The 21,430-nt window shown below is 36.4% G+C and overlaps 1 protein-coding gene across 1 annotated transcript in view; it reads left to right on the top strand.

The window, feature by feature from the left end:
* Window positions 1-21,430, top strand: part of LOC107757502 (F-BAR domain only protein 2-like) — a 35,010-nt gene that overhangs the window by 6,796 nt on the left and 6,784 nt on the right. Inside the window, exons 6-24 of the mRNA XM_016574989.1 lie at window positions 1,848-1,944; window positions 6,364-6,408; window positions 6,645-6,714; window positions 7,118-7,142; window positions 7,410-7,466; window positions 7,666-7,723; window positions 8,122-8,297; window positions 12,185-12,209; window positions 13,437-13,481; window positions 14,157-14,202; window positions 14,309-14,382; window positions 16,261-16,338; window positions 17,307-17,813; window positions 18,808-18,923; window positions 19,036-19,165; window positions 19,584-19,643; window positions 20,037-20,148; window positions 20,415-20,570; window positions 21,064-21,196. Coding sequence (XP_016430475.1) covers window positions 1,848-1,944; window positions 6,364-6,408; window positions 6,645-6,714; window positions 7,118-7,142; window positions 7,410-7,466; window positions 7,666-7,723; window positions 8,122-8,297; window positions 12,185-12,209; window positions 13,437-13,481; window positions 14,157-14,202; window positions 14,309-14,382; window positions 16,261-16,338; window positions 17,307-17,813; window positions 18,808-18,923; window positions 19,036-19,165; window positions 19,584-19,643; window positions 20,037-20,148; window positions 20,415-20,570; window positions 21,064-21,196 — 2,010 coding nt within the window. The remainder of the gene's footprint in view (window positions 1-1,847; window positions 1,945-6,363; window positions 6,409-6,644; window positions 6,715-7,117; window positions 7,143-7,409; window positions 7,467-7,665; window positions 7,724-8,121; window positions 8,298-12,184; window positions 12,210-13,436; window positions 13,482-14,156; window positions 14,203-14,308; window positions 14,383-16,260; window positions 16,339-17,306; window positions 17,814-18,807; window positions 18,924-19,035; window positions 19,166-19,583; window positions 19,644-20,036; window positions 20,149-20,414; window positions 20,571-21,063; window positions 21,197-21,430) is intronic.

Genomic DNA, 21,430 nt, shown 5'->3' with positions numbered 1-21,430 from the left:
TTTTTTTTTACAAATAAAGCTTCATATTATGAGGATACTTTCTACGACCTTTATCCTGCAGTCATGGTGAGATTATAGATTCCTTCAATCTAAAAAAAAAAGCAAGAATCGAAAACAACAGAACCAGGAATCGGAATCGGACTCGATTCCAAAAATTTCGGAATCGAACAGCCCTAATCCAAACGTACCGAACTCTGACGTCAATCGAACCCGGGTGCGCACCAAAAGTGCTACTACTTAACATATTTGTATACTGTATATTTGAATATTTTGCAATAAATTAAGTTATAGTTATTTAACATGTAATGACATTTTTAAGAGTTGTTTTATACTTGTATTCCATAAAAGTCTATTTTTTAATCATAATTTTGCAATACAAAATAGTTTTTCCCTCACAAAAGACAATAAAGTCTGTGTGAACCGGAAGTTGCTGCCGACTTCAGTATTGTAACATATTTCCAACTGAAATGGAGTGTTGAATAGAAGGCGGGGTTTTATTGTAGCGCACTCTCTCCATCTCCCGCTCACAGCAAACTAACGGTTGGAGGGGAGTGGTTAAGGATACTCTGCCCAAACCATCAAACTGATGAAGATTACCAACACAAACAATTTTTTTCAGTAGTTTAACTTTTCAGTAGAATTGTTCACTTTAAGACTAGCAATGTGCGCCAGCAAAGTAAATAGTGTACATTTTGATTTCATGCAGACTTTATGTGCACAATCTTATACATTTGTCTTTTTGTCTAATATTCTTCTTCTTTTTTGTGTGTGAAATGATTAAGTTCAGAGTAGTATTATTTTAAGTCATTAAAAAACTATTGGAAGTTTTTATTAATATTTTGAATGTTTATATTTTTATATTTTCCATTATCATTTTGAAGTTTTTATTTTTTTTTTGTTATTTTTTTATTTTATTTTAGTTTTAGTTATTTTAGTATGCCAAGTTAAACTAAATGAAAATGGGAGATTGTATTATTTCAGTTACTTTTCTTTTATTTCAAATAACTAATATGCTTTTTTTATGGTTTTAGTTGTAGTGAACTATAATAACCTTGTTTCAGAACTGGTTGGTTTGGTTCATGGCTTAGAAGTTTTTATGAAAGTTTTTCTTTTTTTTTAATCCCTATGTGAAAAAAATGCTTGAACCTAGACTGCTTACAAAGTCTGATGTGATTCTGCTACACAGTGAGCATCATGAATATCTGAGCATGTCTGGAAGGACAGTCAGGACCTTGCTTTACTTTCACTCCTCCTCTAGTCCACAAAAAAGGACATGGATACTGAATCAAATTGACAATCACTTTATGAAGTACTGTGTGTTTATGAAATGAACTAGAAAATCTGTGAAACATGCCAACTATGAAAGAAAAGCACAGAGTCAGCAGTGTAGAAGACATATTGCATTTGTCACATCCCTTGAGGGCTATACAAACAAAGACAGTCAAAGTGGTCACCTGGGGAAACCGTGCCACTGGTCACATCCTCATAGCGTGCAACATTTTGAACTTTGTAAGTTGAATATTGTATAAATTGACAAAAGTTAATGTTTTATAAATGAATATGAACATGTTCATTTTTAGTTCAAGATACCTAAAGCATTAAATGATGTTAATGAATTGAACCGTATACGGTAAAGTGTTACCAAATGTGCTATATGGCATTTTAAAGGGTAACTTTAAATTGTTTTAGGGAACCATATGTTATTTGATGCTGATTATGCTTTTATACCTATTATACGGCTACTCCATCTATATACAAATATACTTTTATTTTTCTCTGGTAAGATGTTGCTGTGAAAGTACTGAATAAGTGCATGTATCTTTTTTTCCTGGTTTATTATTTTAAAGGTGCAAGAAGAGTTTGTGAAAAACATGGAGAACACTTCCGTCGAGAGCCTCATACAGAAACTGGCAGAAAGCAAAGGGACCGGCAAAGAGAGACCAGGTAACACAGCTAAATCACTCACACACAGCTTTAACCTCTGGCACTGAACTACTTTGCTCTTGATATTATTAACAAGACTGGTCATGAGTTCATTACCAACTGACTAAATAATAAAAATAAAAAAAATTTGGTGGGGGATTAGAAATGAGCAATAGGCCGCACTATAACACTAGGAGTATGTTTGACTTGATTGCTGTAACACGGTGGAGTTTACACTGGAGGATTTGTGGCGTTCTGACCATTACAGGGGCTTTCAGCCAAGGTCTCAGCCAGCACTGGCCGTCACATGCTAAGTGGAATGTCAAGCTCGCCCACCTTTACACGAGATTAAGCCACTTGAAATTGATAGAGCTTGACACGGCTACACTTCCCCCTGTGCTCTGGCTATTTTTCCTCACTTATCCCTCCGTGACCTTTCATTCGACCTCCTGCTTCTCCCTCTTTTCACAGGGTGGAAGTTTTTTCACATTTCAGATAGAGAATATAATCTTGCTGGAAGCTTAAGGGGCGTGGAGCGTAATTAAACCAGTTTAGCCAATATAAATGTTACACACTAGGATTTTGCCTTGGTTTTGGTTTGAAAGCTGTATGTGTCATTTTGTTCCTTCTTAAAATGTTTTTCCTCTCTTAGCAATGTTTCAAAACATTTGCTGTGTTCAGTGTGTTGTTTGAACATCCTGACACGGTGACATCGGCTCACCCAATGGCGTGAGTTTGGTGCGGGGCTATCTGTTTTATTCGTCCAATGGCAAAAAAAAACAAAACATTTTGAAAACAAAAATTTTCTTTGTTTGGTGACGCTAGTGGAAATCACACAAATTACACACTTCAGCTGTAATACCCTGTTTTCTCACCACTCCTGTATGTTATGTTGTGTTACACACTAGTGTTTAAAATTTTGGGGTTAGTAAGACTTTTTAAAAAATATTTTTAATATTATGAAATATTACAATTTAAAACAACCATTTTCAATATATTTAATAAATGAGTTATACTTTATTTTGATATGTAATTTATTCTTGACATCTGAATTTGAATTCATCAGTGTCACTTTATCCTTCAGAAATCTTTCTAATATGCTGATTTGGCGCTCAAGAAACATTTCCTCTTATTATCAGTGTTCACAGTTGTGCTGCTTAATATTTTAATAACAAAATAATAATAAAAGAAAGTTCAAAAGTATTTATTTGAAAGAGAAGTCTTTTGTAGCATTATAAATATCTTTACTGTCATTTTTGATTAATTTAGCGTGTCCTTGCTGAATAAAAGTATTGAAAATATATATATTTTTAAAACATACTGACCCTAAATTTCTGAATAGTAGTGTATGCATGTATAAGTGTGTGTATATATAATATTCTCTACAAAGGTAGGCCAGGTAAACTATGTATGAGGATATAGTGACCTCCAGGTGTCTAGACTGACCATTCTGGCTTTTGGTTGCCCTCCATTTGTTTTGACAGCAGAATTAATTGAGACTAAAAGCTGTTTTGGTCAACAAAACATTCCTTCCCCATATCAAGCTGTTCATTAGGGATTGCGGCGCTGTCAGAGCAGTAATCTGTGTGGCACGCTGATGAAATCAGAGCAGTCCTAACCAGTACAGAGAGAGAGAGGTTGAACAAACTTTGTACCACGGAAACAATCCCGAAGTGACACGCTGGGCTGTAGAGAGGTTGCAAGAGCAGTTCAGCGATATCCAGCTGGGCTGTGAACTGGCCGCCAGCCAGACACGCAAACTCTCCTTGCTTTGCCATCCGAGAGTCCATGCTCAGCATATGCAATTTAAAAAAAAAACATCCTCTGTTAATGCATGACTGCATGCGCCTCTCATAAACAAACACACGCATGTGTATGAGCATTCACAAAAGCACATTTTTACCTAGCTATCTAAATAAGGACATACCTTAGACTGTTGTATTTAAACCTTAGACAGTTTTTTCAAATAAATCTAATTATAATTACTAAAGACAATCCATAATCGAAACCCAACTCGATTGAATATTTAGAGTTTTAATAAAACTGACTTTTTGAAATATTTTTCTTTTTGAGGACATTTTGAAAGGAAGGTTTTATTAGATTTAGCTAACTTCTGCAGACATTTTTCAGCAATGTTTTCCTCAAAGTATTGCTATAAACCCACACACACACATAAATACACACATGTGTTCATGTAAACAGAGGTCTGTCTGTGTACATGAATTTAAACAAAACCTAATACCCTTTTTCCAGATTTAGATGGCATTGTTGTGTCTGATGTTTGGATTTGTGTGCATAAATATTGTTAGATGGAGTCTGGAAGTGTTGTCAGTTGCACCGTTCCTCGCCTGACATCACTCAATTAGAAGAAACTTTTCCTCAGTCCCGCAGCTGCATGGAAATCTTAGAAATCGATCTGCATTGTCCGGCTTTCTAAATTTGTTTAGACAAACTTGCTGATTTGTTGTAATGAAGGCAAGGCAAGGCAAATTTATTTATGTAGCACATTTCATACACAATGGTAATTCAAAGTGCTTTACATAAAATGAATACAAAATAATACAGATGTTTTTTTTTTTTAGCCTTTCTAATTTGGCTATTATTTGGAGACAAGGTTGATGAATATTTAGCTAAAGCTGACCTGAAGGTCCTCAGAAGGATAAGGTTTTGTTTTTTGTTTTGTTTGTTGTTGTTGTTTGTTTTGTTTAATTTTATTTTGTAGTTGTTTCGCTTTTGTTTTGTTTAGGTTTTTATTCTAAAAATGCTAAAGGTTTTCTGAAGGTTAGGTTGTTCATAAATATTATATAGAATTATTACATAATACATACTGTGCTATGTCCCTAATAAGACAGTGTGTGGTTCAAGTAAATTAAAGCAATAAACCCCAAGAAGCCGTGGTTAAAATAAAACGGATCAAATAAAGTGTAATGATATTAATAAAAACAGTATTATTCCACCAAACAATGTAGTTCCTCAGAAACAGTTGTGGTTGCAACAAAGTGGTTGCCAAGCAACACACAAAGTAAACAAAGGTGTATGTTTGTAGTGTAATTTACAACAGCTTCAAACACGGCTCAACCAATCAAAATCAAGGACCGGAACTATCCGTTTTATAACAAATAATCTGATATGTTTAATATGATTTCGATTGAAGTGGGTCTTTAATTTTTCGTGTGTATGTATTTGGGTACGTGTGTGAACTGACAGCATTTGACCTTTAGTTCTGATTGTGTGATCAGAGATGATCTCAAACAAACAATAACAGAGATAAGAGAGTGAAGTGATCTGGTGCAGTAGAGTAGATCAGTCATACTGTATCTGCGTCAGCATGTGTGATGTGTGCCTGTCGTGACTGCTCTGAACCGTGCGCATGAGGTCCGCTCACAGCCGTCATTCTCCAGGGAAACTGTATTGAACCGCTTGAGTTAAATATCACACGCTTTTGTTTTTTCAGGTCAAGGCGTTTTCTGTGCAATGAAAATAGCGCCCCAGGCTCTCTTGCAGAGGTCTGGTAGTAGTAAAATGCTGTCTTTCGTTTTCTTGGACAAGCATTAGCTTTTATGTGCATTAACACAAAAGAAAACACGCTCTAAAGGGCTCTTAGAGCACTGAGGGGCATCTCTCCTCTCTTTACGGCCAGTCACGAAAGCACAGAATTAATATTTATATGCTGTTCAGATTAAAATTAGATTTCATGTTGAATCCTAATTTTTCGCGTTTTAACTTCACTCTGAAATAAAAACTTGGCTGACAAGTTGTTGGGTCATGACTGCAAAACCCTGAGCCGTGAAATACAAGTGACTTTGTTTGCTTAAATCCCTTCACTCATGTGTCAGTGTGGAAATGGGTCATGTCAAAAGTGTTAAAGCTTGGAGGTAAATATGCAAAATTGATGAGCAAGAAATGAAGCTTGCGGTTTGTTGTCTTTTGCAGCCATCTGTGTGTCTGTGTGTTATATTAATTCATATTTTCAGTGAAGACTAGTATACAGCATTTAGTGTGAGAGTGTTATCAGTGCTGCACGTCATTTTATTGGATTTGTGTGTTTGTTTGATTTCTGAGGTTAAAAGCAGAAGTGCTTCCAGGCATTTGTGTGTGTGTGTGTGTGTGTGTGTGTGTGTGTGTGCGCACATCTATTAGTGCGTGTTGCATGCTGGCTGTGAACTAAATGCTCTGGCTTAAAGGGGAAGTCAGATTGTGCTGATTGCTACCAGACCTACTGAGGACTCTGTAAATTTGCTTGCCAGAAAATCTGACCTGCGTATGTGTTACTATTTTCGTGATGATTTTATGAAACGCTGTAAAAAAAAAAATTATAATAATAATTTAAAAATTTGTTTTAATATTAAATATTACGCCATATGTTAATTCTTGAATTCAGTATACTGTAACAGGACATCCCTTCAATCATTTGTATTTGTTTGTTTGTTATCATTTCAGGGCCCATTGAATTTGAGGAATGTAATGTCTCAATCGCCACAGAAGGTCTGAATTAATTTTTCTCTCTGTTCCCATTTTCTTTTTTATTGTTATATAGGAAAAATATAGAATATAATTTCACTTTAATATCTCTGATTTCATCTCTTTATAATAATTCATTTAGAATGTTAGTTTTGTAGCCTTTACATTCTGTTTAAAAGTCATAATACCCATTTTACGATTTGTTTCAGATGCAACTCTATTTGTCTAGATTTGTAATAATCATTGCTGTGTCTGTTTAGGTGTTAAACCCAGAAAAAGGAAGACCTTTGCCATACCAGGCAGACGGAGAGATAAAGACACAGATTCCACGTAAGTGTTGACTTTTACTTTAATGTGATCTCACTTGTTTTTTATGACTTTTTAACAATATTTTTTAAAGAATTTAACTATTTTAAACTAAATTCTCAAACGTACTGTGCTTCATAGTATTTTGTGAGTTACTTGTAATTTTATGGATTTTATTGTAATTTTATGACAGAGGATTATGAAAATTTCGATCTGGTGATAAAATAAATTAAGTTTAGAGAAGTAGACATATTTTTGTTATGGAGAGTTTTTTGTAATTTAGAGTAATAATTATAATGTTTGAGTAATTATAATTATTATATATTATATCATAATAATTATATAATAATTATGTTTGCAGAGTAATTTTACATTTGTGGTAAAATGAAGTATTAACGTTCCATAAACTTTTCTCTGTCTTGAATAGTGAATCGGCTGAAGTAGAAGCGGCTGTGAGAATACATTTTTCTTTTTTTAATATTATTAATAATTTATTATTAATTTTATTATTACTGGAGAAAATTATTCTTATTTTGAATGTTACAGTACATTAATTATTAATACATTAATAGTATCAATACAGTACTAAAGGTGTTTTTCTGTAATTTCATAATATGAAACTCATTTTCTTCTGATCAAAGTATGCTCCCTCTTGTTATTTTGGAGAAACTCCGTTTGATTCGCACCCACAAAGCTCCTTTTGTTCGTCTTTCTTTCAGAACACTTCCAACGGAGCTCCCCCGGGTTTCTACGGTGCTATAGATCTTCATAACGCCGTGAGTGGTGACCTAATGTTGTTGAAGGATTGTCTATAATTCTTACAATGTTAAGTAAAGACAACATAGTCTAAATGCTTCTTGCTATATCGCTAACAATAGTGTGTTTTACCTCAGTCGGACTCTCCTTGTGCTGTGATGTATTGAAGAGTGTGAATAATAGGATTTTGTCTGTGGTGTGTTCTGTGTTTTTCTGCAGAATGTGCCTCAGCTGGACGAGGAGGGCTTCTGTATCCGACCAGAAGTCAACGAGAATGATATCCTTACTCCAGATTCATCTCTTCCATTCCCCATACACACACACTTTCATCTCAGCCACAGAAACATTTTCCTTCATCTCTTTCATCGCCTCTACTCAGTATAAACTCTGAACACTTTTTTTTGGCTTGAGAACATAGTGTGATAACTTTCTTTGTTGCACTTTTATCTGAATGGCTGCCAAGTCATTCCTTCCCGTCAGATTTTCTTCGTTCTTCTGTTTTCTTTACCAAAGCTGCGTCATCACTCTTATGTGGACTAGAATACATGTTAAAAAATTCAAATAAAATACCAAACCTGATCTTCTTAGCCCGTGATACTATAGACGAATTTTCATGCCCCGCGTGTATCTTTTTTTTTGTGTGTGTCAACCATTTTCCTTAATGTTTCTGATCACATGCCAAAGAGAACTCCTTTTATTCATCCAGTGACTCAGAAGATGAAGACGAGCCAAGAAAATTCCACGTCCAGATCAAACCCGTGCAGACTAACAACGGCACACACCAGCACAAAGCCACCATCGACGAGCTGAAGGCCTCTATTGGAAACATCACCCTCTCGCCCACCCCTGCTGTAAGAGATGCCTCACCAGCACACACACCATGTGTAAAGATCCCATGACCGCATACTCCTCACATATAGACGTATACCTTGCATTCACATTCATTCATACACAGAGTAATGCACGCTGGGCTCACTCTATAAAGGGTGATTGTACAGCATCAGCAAAGAGACTTGTGATTGGTTGATATCATTTACAGTCATGTTTCTGTTTCCCACACATCTCGCTTCATCTCTTCCACCAAAACCTACGATGGCCCAGCAGACACTAGAGGGCAATATTTGATTATGATATTTACAGGCGATCCTTAGAAATGCTGAAAATGCTTTCACACTTTTTTCCCTATCCTGAGTTGTGTGTGTGTGTGTGTTCATAACGCACCTGTAGATTTAACTGGCTGATTCAAAACAATATTGTGTAGGCCCAACAGACGTTAGACTTTACCAGCGAGGGAATGAACATTTTATTCATCTCAAGTGGTTTGAGTCTGAGTTGGTCACTATGACATGATAGGTGACATCACACATGTACTGCTTTGTGCAAAGGTGACCTACTATTCTGTCATTTAATGTTGTAAATGAAGTGCATGTGTGAGTGTGTGTGTATAGTTATGTGGTCAAGCAATTCCTCCTGCACACACTGTGGGCCTGTGGACCATCTGTGTGTGAGTGCTGTTGGTAAACAAACCCATGCAACTTCCTGCCTGAAATCTCACCACAGGAAGCACGGAGGGACTCTTTCTAATGAGTAAGATCACGTAGGTAAATGCGCGTGGGCAAGAGCGGTGTCTGTAACAAAGTTTAGTTTAACAGTTTTTAGTTAAGTAAAGGCAGCCGATGTCTTGACATGTTCAGAGCCAGTTGGTTAAAAAAAATCTAAATATCCATGATTCTTATGAATGGATTGCAGCTTTTCTTTTTTGAAAAAAAAAAAAAGAAGGATTACTTTCATTCAGCAAGGATGCATTCAATTGATCAAGAGTGACAGTAAAGACATTTACTATTACAAAAGATCTTCTTATTCTTATTCTTATAGTTATTGTTATTGTTAAATGCTATTTGGAACTTTGTATTTATCAAAGAATCCAGATTCTACAAAAATACTGAGCACCACAACTATGCATTTTCAACATTAATGATAACATTAAAGGGGTCATATGATGCTGCTAAAAAGAACATTATTTTGTGTATTTGGTATAATGAAATGTGTTTATGCGGTTTAAGGTTAAACATAAAACCATGTCTGCATTTGTGATCGGAGAAATGACAAACAACAAGCCCTACTCTACACTGCTTTAAATATATAAAATATAAAAACTCTTTAAATATAAAAAACGCAGTCTTTGAGTCAGAACAGCAGGCATTGTAGTTTACTCTACCAGGATCAGTCATACTGTCCATCACTATATTGAACTAGATTGAGTATATTGACAAAAAAGAAAACCAAAACGAATCTCTGTACATGGACTCAATGATCCAGAGAATCACATTTTTAAAGGGGTCATATGATGTTGCTAAAAAGAACATTATTTTGTGTATTTGGTGTAATGAAATGTGTTTATGCGGTTTAAGGTTCAAACATACTGTACATTATTGTTTCTCCTCTATGCCCCGCCTTTCTGAAACGCGTCGATTTTTACAAAGCTCATCGGTCTGAAAAGCGAGGTGTGCTGTGATTGGCCAGCTATCCAGTGCGTTGTGATTGGCCGAATTCCTCAAGCGTGTGACGGAAATGTTACGTCCCTCAACCACATGTGACGACCCCAGGCTGGACTTCGTTTCGTCCACGGTGAAAGCCGATCCGTGTATTTCCTCAGCGATCAGCACGGATCAGCTCCAGGCATGACGAAGCAGATATCGTCCTCTTTTGGAAGGCCAAACAAAGTAGTTTCGCTTTCACAACGAAGCACACAGCGTCTTCAGGACATGGCGGCAGCGCTACAATACTACAGCGAGAATAAAAGTTACGCTTTCTTTCTTTGCGTGAACATTTGGGCGTTGTTATGCAAATCTTCCCACATAGTGTGGGGGCGTGTTAGAACGAGCCATTTTAGGTAGACGTGGCTGACTCTTAACTTTTATAAAGAATATCTCTTTGGATTTGAGACTTTAGTCTTTGCAACTTTACAGATCTTCTTTATGCACCAAGAGCTTGTAACACTCCAAAGAGAAAGGAAAAATTTAAATCGCATCATATGACCCCTTTAAGAAATGTTTCTTGAGCATCAAATCAGCCTATTAGATTGATTTCTGAAGGATCATGTGACACTGAAGAATGAGTAAGAATGCTGAAAATACAGCTTTTCATCACAGGAATAAATTATATTTTAAAATACATAAAAAATGAAATTAGAAAATTGAAACTAGAAATTTTAATTTGTAACAATATTTCAAAATATTACTGTGTTTACTGTGATTTTGATCAAATAAATGCAGCCTTGGTGAGCATAAGAGACTTCGTTCAGAAAACATTTTTAAAAACCGTACCAACCAAACTTTTGAATGATAGTGTATTTGTATTGGCTGATAAACATTAGATGTGTTATGGACAGAATAAAAACAAATTGGTTAGGTTTGTTATCAGTAACATTGTTTGTAACTATGATTTTCTCTTTGTTCAAGATTTCATCTGCTCAGTTTCACCCTTTTTGTGTGTGTTTTACATTCTCTCTCTGCATCCCTCGCTCTTCATTCTGTTGTGACGCTTCGAAATGACAGAGTGATAAATTTCTGCAATAACACATCCTCACAAGTGCCAGCTTGTGTTTTCAGTGAGCACAGCCGGGGCGACAGTTTACTTTAGACACCTTCGCTGCAGCCTCTGTTTGCTCTGTTTGAGATGGATTAACACACATCTTTTAGGTAGGCTCTTCATCATTCATTTCACCAGGCTTGAGCTTTCTGTCTTCTCCCAACTGTGCTCAGTAATCACTCAGATTAGCCTCTCAAACATTTACACATCTCAAAAACTACATTCACCAAACTGAACATTTGTCTGTGTCACATATCAGAGTTGTTTCCTTTCCCTCTCAGTTTCATTTCTTTTCGTTGCCCTGTTTGTTTCATTTTTTTAGGCAGATATGTTTTATGGCAGTTTGGGTTAAGTCAGGAAATCAAGGTGACGACGAATGCCATGTCATCTGTTGTACTGTACATTATTGCTATTATTAAGCTTTCCATTTCCATTTCCCCTAGTCTTCTGTTGTTTCTGTTTCCCCTTGATGTTCTCTCTCTCTCTCTTTCTTTCGTTGGCGGGTGTGTGGCCTGGGTGCTGTAATTGAACCCATTTGCCACTCTGCCTATGGGACTAAACCCTGCCTTTACTCTATGCACGTATGTGTGTATTTGTATGCATGTGTTTGTTTGTGTGTTTCCACAGTTTTTCCTTCACAGTTTACCATTTAGTTACTTGTATGGTCCATACGTTGATTTTCTGATGTGTTTCTATTCATCAAAATAAGTGGGATTTTCTTCTATCCACTCAGACAGAGTTTGAGGCAGAGAGGCTTCATATGAGTCACTTTGAATACACAATAAACCAAGCCTTCCCGTGCATTTGTTGCCGTTTTGCTAGTTGACTCTTGTTGACATTTCTTAGCCTCAAAACAATCCTGGTAGTGAATTCGGTTGAATTCTCTGCCACTCATTTCCTCATGTTTAGACTGCCTGCAGAATGTTGTTGCTGAATTTATGGTTTGAATATGTAATCTCACTACTGCGGTTCTCTGCTAATTCTTCTCTGTGTGTGTGTGTGTGTGTGTGTTTGTCTGTGTGTGTGTGTTTGTCATCCTGTGAAGCCAGTATCTATTGAACGAATGTGGGGATGAAGCACTTCATGTCTTCTGCTGTTTTCATAACTCCTCTCACTCTCATTAATAAAAGCCTGTTTTCATTTCCAGGTTCATATGAAGAGAAACCAATCCAGTGAGTATTCCTCTCTTTTTTTCATCCTCCCTCCATCCCTCTGTCACTCTGAAGGTTTGGCTCTGGAGAGCGCCTGCCATTTTGAGTTCTCTTTTTCGTTTTTCTTGGCCGTGACGTTTCTAGCCAAGCCTCCTTCATGTTGCTCTGGTGACCCCTCCAAAGCCAACTCATCCCATGAGAAAATAAACATCATCTCCCATTTTTTCCTCATCTGAGTAGCACAGTGTTGCCTCCTTAAGCCACGAGCAAGATTAACTGCTTAATTGTGTGTTTATGTTTTTCTATCCATCATAATTTTACATTTTTTCCAGTAAATTGTGGCTTAAACGAGCACAGATGCATGCCAGAATGTAGTGTTTACACTGCGGCATGTTCTCACATCAAGAGCAACAATTTCAAGTTAACGTCCCAGGAAAGTTTTACATACTTTAAATCTGTAAGACAGTAATTGAGCTTACAGTAGAATCGTTTTGTTATTCTTGCACTGGAACGGTAAACATTTCTTCAAAAAAACGCATTTATTGCAAACCTCTTGCACATGCTTAATTTGATAAGGTCTGGCAGATAATCTTATGCGATAAGTCCTTTAATCTAATACGGTATATTTTGTAGTTTATCTGAAATCACACCAAGATGCAATTTCAGGAATGACAAAAGATAGATAGTCGAGAAAGCATTCTTTTCTTATGTTTTAACTGAACCATGTTTAAATTCTTTTTACAAACTGATTTTATGGTCAGCATATATTATACTTATCAGCTTATTGGTGTTGGGCCAAAATTTTCTTATCAGGTTATGGCCAATAACTGATAAATGGCCAGTATTAAAATTTTATACTATTTTGTCTAAATAAAATAAAACACACACACAAAAAAACAGATGTTTTAAATGCTTTATTGACTTTGGACATCATGACATTATAATGTACAGTATGGAAAATGTATATTTATTTTGAGATTTATTAAAGAGTACATTTAACTGTGTCATTTAATTATTAGTGTTTTTAAAGTTAACTTTAGTGGGCTTTGGATGACTGCAAAATATATTCTAAATCGTAAAATGTGCACAGTTAAATATCCAATATCAACTGATACCGATAAAAAAATTCTGGTACATATATATTTCTTATTATGCGGCACTTGTGCAAATTAGGTTTCTAGAATAAACTGAAGAATATGCAGTACTGAATATTATTGTAAATGTGGATCTCACACATACTTACTGTAGGAATGACACGGCAACAAACATTCCCTGCTATAAAACCAAAGGCAGGTGAGTATTCCCCAAGAATCTTAGCCACCCAAACTCTCTTTTGGTCCACAGCTGCGTTTGTGTTGGTGGGAATGAGGGATCCCTGTGAAGCTTAAAAAATTTAAAACAAAATGTGCAAATCACAAAATTAATTATTTATACCAAAATTATATTTGGTTACTAATATAATCTGTTGTCTTTTAACACTGTCATTTGTCCTTTGTGTATAATATACTGTATTGCATGTCATTTTTAATGTATGTATTTGATACCTTTACCTGTGACAAATGGGGTTGCAAGAACATGTGTCTCATGTAGTACTCAACTTGCTACCAGTTTTAAACCACCTGACATGGCACTTAATGGTTAGAAACACTATCTTTTCTTAAGCAAGTGACTACTGCTGTTCATTTCCTGGCTTCCATAGGTTATTGTTGTATACAAGGGGAACAAAAACAATATGTCTTAATCTAGTATTTAACTTTTTCTTCATGAAACACATGAGCTGCATTTTAATCAGGACCTAATGAGCAGTGCCCAACTGTAAGAATGCTAATTTAAGAAAACCCTTTGTTATATTTGTAAAGGGATTTCTCAGCTTAATTTAAGGGGTTTCTTGCACCTGGCTTCAGATCATGAATAAAGCCTGAAGAGTTGCGCCGTTACTCAGTTGCTTGTGTTCTCATTGTTTTACAGGTGATGAACTGGGACGGTCCAAGATAGCGCAGACATCCTTTAATGAGTAAGAGAAGCTTTGCTGTTAACCTTTTTTGAAAAACAATGTAACCAATTATTCAATTTGATTTACAACTTTCATCCTTTTTTTTTTATCCATCTTCATTATCCAGTAATGACCTGCTGTCTTTGGATCCATTTGGCCCGACCAGCACTGGCTCCAGCTCCTCGCTACCCCACTCATCAGGTAACACCGTCTGTTGTAATACAGCAAATACACACTCTTCTGGGTACATAAAAACAAAACTCGGTGTTAATGTCATTAATATATCAGTAATCTATTGTTGTTAAACACTGTTTCTAAAACCAAATTCAAGGTCTTTTTTTCTTATATCTTATGCAAGTTTTACAAAATAGAAGATAGGTACAATTACATTAATTGAGGAAAAAAAAATTAACTTAAATGATTTTAGCAAATGGCTGCAATATAACAAAGAGTGAAAAATTTAAGGGGGTCTGAATACTTTCCGTACCCACTGTATATTTAAAACACATCTCAGGGTCAGCATCTACACTAATCTCAATGACAGAGTTCAGCTTGACAATGATGGAGTCAGAACGTTCTTCATCAACCACACACACACACACACACACACTGTACAGGCAGACAGTCGTAAGTCATTCACCCCTCCATCCCCCAGCCTCTGGAAGGCTTGTCTTAGGTCTGACCTCCTTCATTATTGATGATGCTTACAGGCTGGTGAAAGTGTCAGGGCTTTTCCAGTCCACAACAGTCTCCTCTAGAGAGCTTGCTCAGGCTGCTGTTGTCACGGAAACCCTCATATCCCACAGCGACTTCATATCTCACTCAGTCTGTCCTTTGCTTTAGTATGGAATCTTTTGTTAATGCCATGGGATTTATTTATTTTAAATTGTGGGTTTGTTTTGTTTTTGAGTACTTTTTTTACATTTTGGTGTTACAGTATTGGCGTTTTGAAAACATCTCAATTGTTTACTGATACTTGAATTTCTAACTTAAATTGAACTTAAATTTCTAAAAGTCTCATTTTACCCCACTTCTTTCTACAGCATTTTACACACCCCAAGCTTTATTTGTGAAACACAAAAATAATTTATTTCTTTATAACTCGTGCTTACTGTAAATCAATTTAACATAAATGTTCCCATTGAATTAAATGTCAGTTTACGAATTAAGAATGGGTTTTATGTATGATTTACACACAAAATTGCATGTGCATTATGAAAAAGACCCCTGGGTGTATGCCGTGAGTGTAGTCTCTGTGCTCCCTCATGCTCTACGTGACTCCGTCTCCTTTGCTCTTGACCTTGATTGTTGAAATGAAATGTAATTTTCACATCTGGGAATTAGGAGCTTCCATATCTTGGGGAATGGTGCAGTTGGCAGTAGTCTTTCTTGACCCAATGTAAATATTATCATTTAGATGTACATCAACAAAAATGAGATGCAAATAAATTTCACAGAATTTATGTAGTATACTCAAATGTATTTTTTGTGGCTTTTAGAGACTTATATTATATATTGTAAAAAGGGGCATAATATGTCTCCTTTAACTTAATATTTCTTACAAAATAAAATATTACAATATCTGAGTAAATTCTAGTCTGACTGTTATAGTTTTAAAAGGGCATCGTTTGCAAACAAGTGAGTGCTTTTTTCACTGATAATCCACTCAATGCAGTCACTAAAAAAGCCAACCCATCATTCAAGCTCTGACCTTAGCTGCGAGGGCCAATCATAATCCAGAGTTAATTGGCACCTTCAGAGGTCAGAGGGTGGAGTTTGGCGTCCCCATGTCACAGACGTTGTCAAACCTGATCTTGTTATGGGTCTGACCTGGCAAAGGAACAAAAAGAGCAGTGAATAGGATATGGGATGTTAGTAACATGGCGAGTTATTTGCGCTAGATCTTTTTTTTCTCCTGTGTGCCATTTAGGTTTTTTTTACTTAGCTTTTGAATGTTATTTCTTTCATGTGTATTTCTTTCCTACTGTCTTAATATGTTTAAATTGACCCTTATTTGTGTTGATTTCTTTTTATTTTCTCATCCTCGCTTTGTATTTGTTCAATGCTTTTATTTCTTAGACTTGGCTTCTCTCTTCTTAGCATCTTTCCCTACATCTCCCCCACTGCAGTTAAATGATGAGGTTTTTGAAGACCCAGGTAATGCTTATGACCCATGCCTGCAGTGTGATCATCAGAATAAAACTCTTCCCATAACAGACACTGACCCTAATGGCTCAAAAATCTGCACAAATGCGAATGATGATAGGAATGTTTTGCTTGAACTCACCCCTAATATTTCTAAGAGATGTATCTGTGAATATGAGTGTTTTCAACATTTTCTGTGCACAGAAGATAAGAACAGAGCCACACTTCATTGTACTTTTAGAATAGTTCTCTCAAAAAGGAAAAATAGTTAATCATTTACTCAATCAAAAAAAAAAGTTATACAGATTTGGAATGTCATAAGAGTGAGTAAACAATGACAGAATTTACACATTGGCCCAAACACTCATTTGTCAGTATTTTATTTGATTTCTTTTATGCATTTGTATTAGTTGTAATTGACAGAGGTGCATGAAGTTTAGCTGGTAGTTTTCTTTAGGATCACCGGGTTGTCTTGTTATGTGTTTTAGAGGGATCTTTAAAAGTACGTTTCAGTAGGATTCTACAATATGACCATTATTTTATAATAGGTTTTATAATATATTTTTATTATTTTATAAATTCATACTTTTATTTTATTTTAAAAAGTAGTTTGTATTATTTTTTTTTTTCATTGTCTTTTTTTTATATATAGTTTTATACTGATTTTGTTTTACTATAAATTGTATCTTTACATATATATTTTGATCATTTTCACTGATACTGCCTCATTTAAAAAGGTCTGTTTATTTCATTTATTTCAAATTTTTTCCCAATGTTGTGTTCATATGACTTTTTTTATGTAGTTATGTGAATTGTAGAGCTGTTTTCCACATTCAGATTCAGAGCCTGCATAGACACACATCCAGGTCATCTGTGCTTCTTTCATTTTCTCCATGTAGTCTTCTCAGCATGCCTGTCAGTATGTGGTACATTTTTACAACAGTGCATTACTCTGTTCTCTCTGATGACCCCTGTAACAGAAGTGGATTTACAGTGGGAGCCCACCTCTCCTTCCGCAGTCAGTCTTGAGGTTACCGAGGCTCCTTCTTTCCCCCTTCCCTCCAAACTGCCTCCTCCTGCTGGTCTTGCCAAGCCGAGCTCCTCGCCATTCCCTGTTCTCCCCTCTGCTCCCTCCATCTCTCCTTGGGAGCTTCCTGATAAGGCTGTTGCTCTCCTCCACCCTGGCCCAACTCGAGCTATGAGCGTGCCTCCAGCCCTACAGTCCACTCCTAAGGACTGTGCTACCCACAAGCCCCCTCTCAGTGCTCCCGCGGCTGGTCCAGACATGTTTTCTTCTTGGGCCCAGAACCAATGGATTGCCTTTCCATGTCGTGGACCGTCCCATCAACCAGCGAGGCCTCGTTCAGTCCCTGTGTCTCAACAGCTCAAGGTTTTCTCCAGAGAGCCTGCTGACCCATTTGGCAGCACTGGGAGAGAGGAGAGCGCCCCCACTCTAAAGGAAGCACCAGCCCGACCCATGCAGGATGGTAATATTGAGGAATGAGAGTTCTAAGCATGTTCAAACGCTGTCCCATGGCTACATGACAGTGATATACGTGTTCTGTGGTTTTAACAAACCTGATTTTTTTTATGTAACTTATTTTAATTCATTGTAAAGTAATGATTTGTTGGATTTGGTTCTTTTTATTTTTTTTTGATTGATTGATTGATTGATTGGTGAAAATTTTTTTTTTTTTTTTTTGCATCTTCTGCATTGATTATTGTTTTGAATAATTCAAATGTAACCAAATAACCTGTAAACCATCATAGTTTTAATTACAGTTTAGCTAGATACAGTGTATAAAAAATTGGTTTATTTTAAGTTTATTTTAATTATTTTATTTTTTTTATTTTGTTTCAGCTACACAAACTAACTTGGTAAAGTTACTCAATGTATTATTTTTTAGTTTTCTGCATTGATTATTGATATGAATAATGCAAATGTAACTTTTCAAATGTACTGTTTAGCTGGATACAGGAATACAGTAAGAAAATGTGTGGGCCAAATTTGGTTTGTTTTTTATTATTTTTATGTATGTATGCATGTTATTTATTTTCAGCTACACAAAGTAACTCAGGAAAATTACTCATTAATATGTTTGAAATGTGTCTGCAAAATTGCTCATAAATACTATATCCAACATTTTCTAATTCCAAAACAGTTTGACTATGGTTTAAAAGGTGCAGATTTTTCTTTTAGGTTCTTTGCTTGATCTTATTTTTTAGTCTTATTTTCTGTATTTACTTTTGTTGATATTGTGACGCTGACCCTTGCATGTGCATTAGGTGTAATCTTTAGATTTGACTGTTAGCTTGTTTCTGCAAGACTGTGTGATGTCAAACCCAGTATAGCAACATTTTGAATGGTTTTCAACATTGGTGATTTTAATCATGCTCAGAGAGTGCTACCTCTGTATTTTCCCCTTTTTTGTGGTTCTAACATTTGTGGTCACCATTTTTTTTTTTTTTTTGCATGCACAGTACCACCTCCAAACAGGCCAACCACTCCCCTGGGCACAGCAACCATTGTCCCGCCTCCAAGACCATTATCACGGCCCAAACTACCTGCAGGCAAGCTGACGGGCATCAATGAGGCTGTGAGTAAAGAAGATATTTCCTGATTCCCCCTTACCCAGTCTAGTTTACAGGGATTGATCTGAATGAAGATTGAATGCAGTGAATTATTAATCGGTTAGTTGTTTTCTGCAGGGCCGACCGTTCAGCCCTCCTAAGATATCCAACTCCAGCCCTCCTCCCGCTGCTCCTCTGGCTCATGCAGAGAGCTCCTCCTCTCTCAGCTCAAACACCTCCTTGAGCACCAGCAACACACCTACTGTCGGTGAGTTTCAGTCTCACACACACGCATATACACATGATGAACACAAGAAGAACAGAGGATGCACACACAAAATGTTTTTTTCACATCATCCACATTCATATCACACATGCCAAATGATGCAACACTGATTCTTCCCCACCGTTATCATTTATTACATGTATTACTTAATCATTATTATAACAGTAAAGTCATAATTCATATATATATATTGTTTTTTTGTTTGTTTTTTTTATAGCCATGTCCACGTCTAAGGAATACTAACATGCAAAAAAATGATATTGTACACATTGTATTTCATTATATGGTCAACACATCACTCACCAGATCACTCCATTCTCACCCTTCACTGTTGGGCTGTGCTCTCGCCCTATTTTTTTTCTTTCCTTTTGTGGTTTCCTTCCTTTCATTTTGAATTAAGAGGACGATCTGTTCGTGGGGAAACTGCCCACTTTTGAGAAGAGATGTGAGACTCCGGCAGGTACAGTGGAAAGAACCCAGAAGAACATTTTGTTCTAACTTACTAACAGACTCATGAATGATCATATGTCCTTGATCAACCAACTGCATTGCCCCATCTGGTAAACCACACCCTGTTCTCAGTCTGTGACTCACCATTTAATCTTCAGTGTATTCTACTTGCCTGTTGTGTTGTGGCTGATGAGGATGCATGGCAGAAATAGTGCGGACCAAAATTGCTCAAAGATGTCTTTTCCTTTTTCCTGTTGATTTTTCAGTGTTTGTCATTACAAAGGTTTGAATTGTCTGAATTGAATCACATTCCTCCTACTATTTTAGATTCATACTTAAATGTCTGTTTTTTAAATGTTTTTTTTTTTTCTTTCTGTCTCTCTTTTCTTCCTTTCCCTCATAGGGACATCTCGTGGGCCCAGTCCAGTGACACTGGCTTCCCAGGATGCATTGCCCATTGCGGTGGCATTCACAGAGTCGGTTAATGCCTATTTCAAAGGAGCAGATCCCAGCAAGTGAGTTTCACATCATCTACAATACAGATTTTACATACTATACGCTTGACAAACCTTGCCATATCAGAGAACTGTACAGTTGTGATCTCCATGTCTACAAACGTAATAGAAATGAATAAAATCTTAGAAAGGAATGGAAAAATTGTATATATTTTTTTTTTCCAAAAAATAATTCATTAGTGAATGCTTGTTCTAGATACGGTATGCTCCGCTCTGAGTGTGATCTCTGTAAAAAAAAAAAATTTAAACCTCAAATGTGATTTTAGGTGCATTGTGAAGATCACAGGAGATATGACCCTGTCCTTCCCCAGTGGCATCATCAAGATTTTCACCTCTAGTCCATCTCCTGCTGTACTCAGCTTCAAACTCTCAAACACCAGCAGATTAGAGCAAATCATGCCCAACCAACAACTACTGCACAGGTGAGTTTGTGCCTTACACTAAGGTGTTTCTGCTTGTGTTACACTAATGTTCAAAAGTTTTGGGTCAGTATCATTTATTTATTTGCTTGATTGTTTAAGAAAGTAATCTTGTTATTTAGCAAGGATGCGTTAAATTGATCAAAAGTGACAGTAACCACTGTACTGTATATGAGAAAGTGATCAAAGTGGCTTGAAACATTTTGTATTTTTGTACCTTATTTTAATCTTGATTCCACATATTAGCATCAAGTGCTCAGGCTAAACTCACCCTGGTCTCACTCACCCACATCCTTTTCTTCTTGTGTGATTTCGTGCCAGCAGCTCCCAGGCATGACTAATCAAATCAGGAGGGATTTGTGATTTAATAGTTGAGCTGCTGCAGTAGGGTTAGTTGTTCCATGCTGCTACAATGGCACGCAGCAATGAATTATTGAGCTTCTAATAGCGGTTTCTCTGTGTGTGTGTGTGTGTGTGTGTGTGTGTATGACTGCAGTGACTCCTCCCAGAGCGACACAAACACTAAAGACTTTTGGCTGAACATGCCTGCACTGACGGCGTACCTCAGGAAGAGCTCTGAGCAGAACCCTACTGCATCCTATTACAACGTGGACATCTTAAAGTACCAGGTTCATAGCTTTTCATTCAGTTATCTTTGAGAAAGTACTCTTGAATTCTTCAAGAAACATGTAAGTAAAGCATGTTAGTACTAGCTGCTCTAGTATACTTGCATGTTTACTGTTGATATTTTGTTTGCCTGACTATTGTTGTGTAAATCAAAAAAAAAAAAATAATAATTTATTTATATTTTTCTATTCTATTTTTTCTATTCTATCTATTTGTTTTTCTTTGTGTGTGTGTGT

The sequence above is a fragment of the Sinocyclocheilus rhinocerous genome, unplaced genomic scaffold (assembly GCF_001515625.1).
Source record: "Sinocyclocheilus rhinocerous isolate Xijiao unplaced genomic scaffold, SAMN03320098_v1.1 scaffold984, whole genome shotgun sequence".
In the NCBI taxonomy this organism is placed as follows: domain Eukaryota; kingdom Metazoa; phylum Chordata; class Actinopteri; order Cypriniformes; family Cyprinidae; genus Sinocyclocheilus; species Sinocyclocheilus rhinocerous.
The sequence above is the reverse complement of the archived record's forward strand: the minus strand, read 5'-3'. Positions and strand labels throughout refer to the sequence as shown.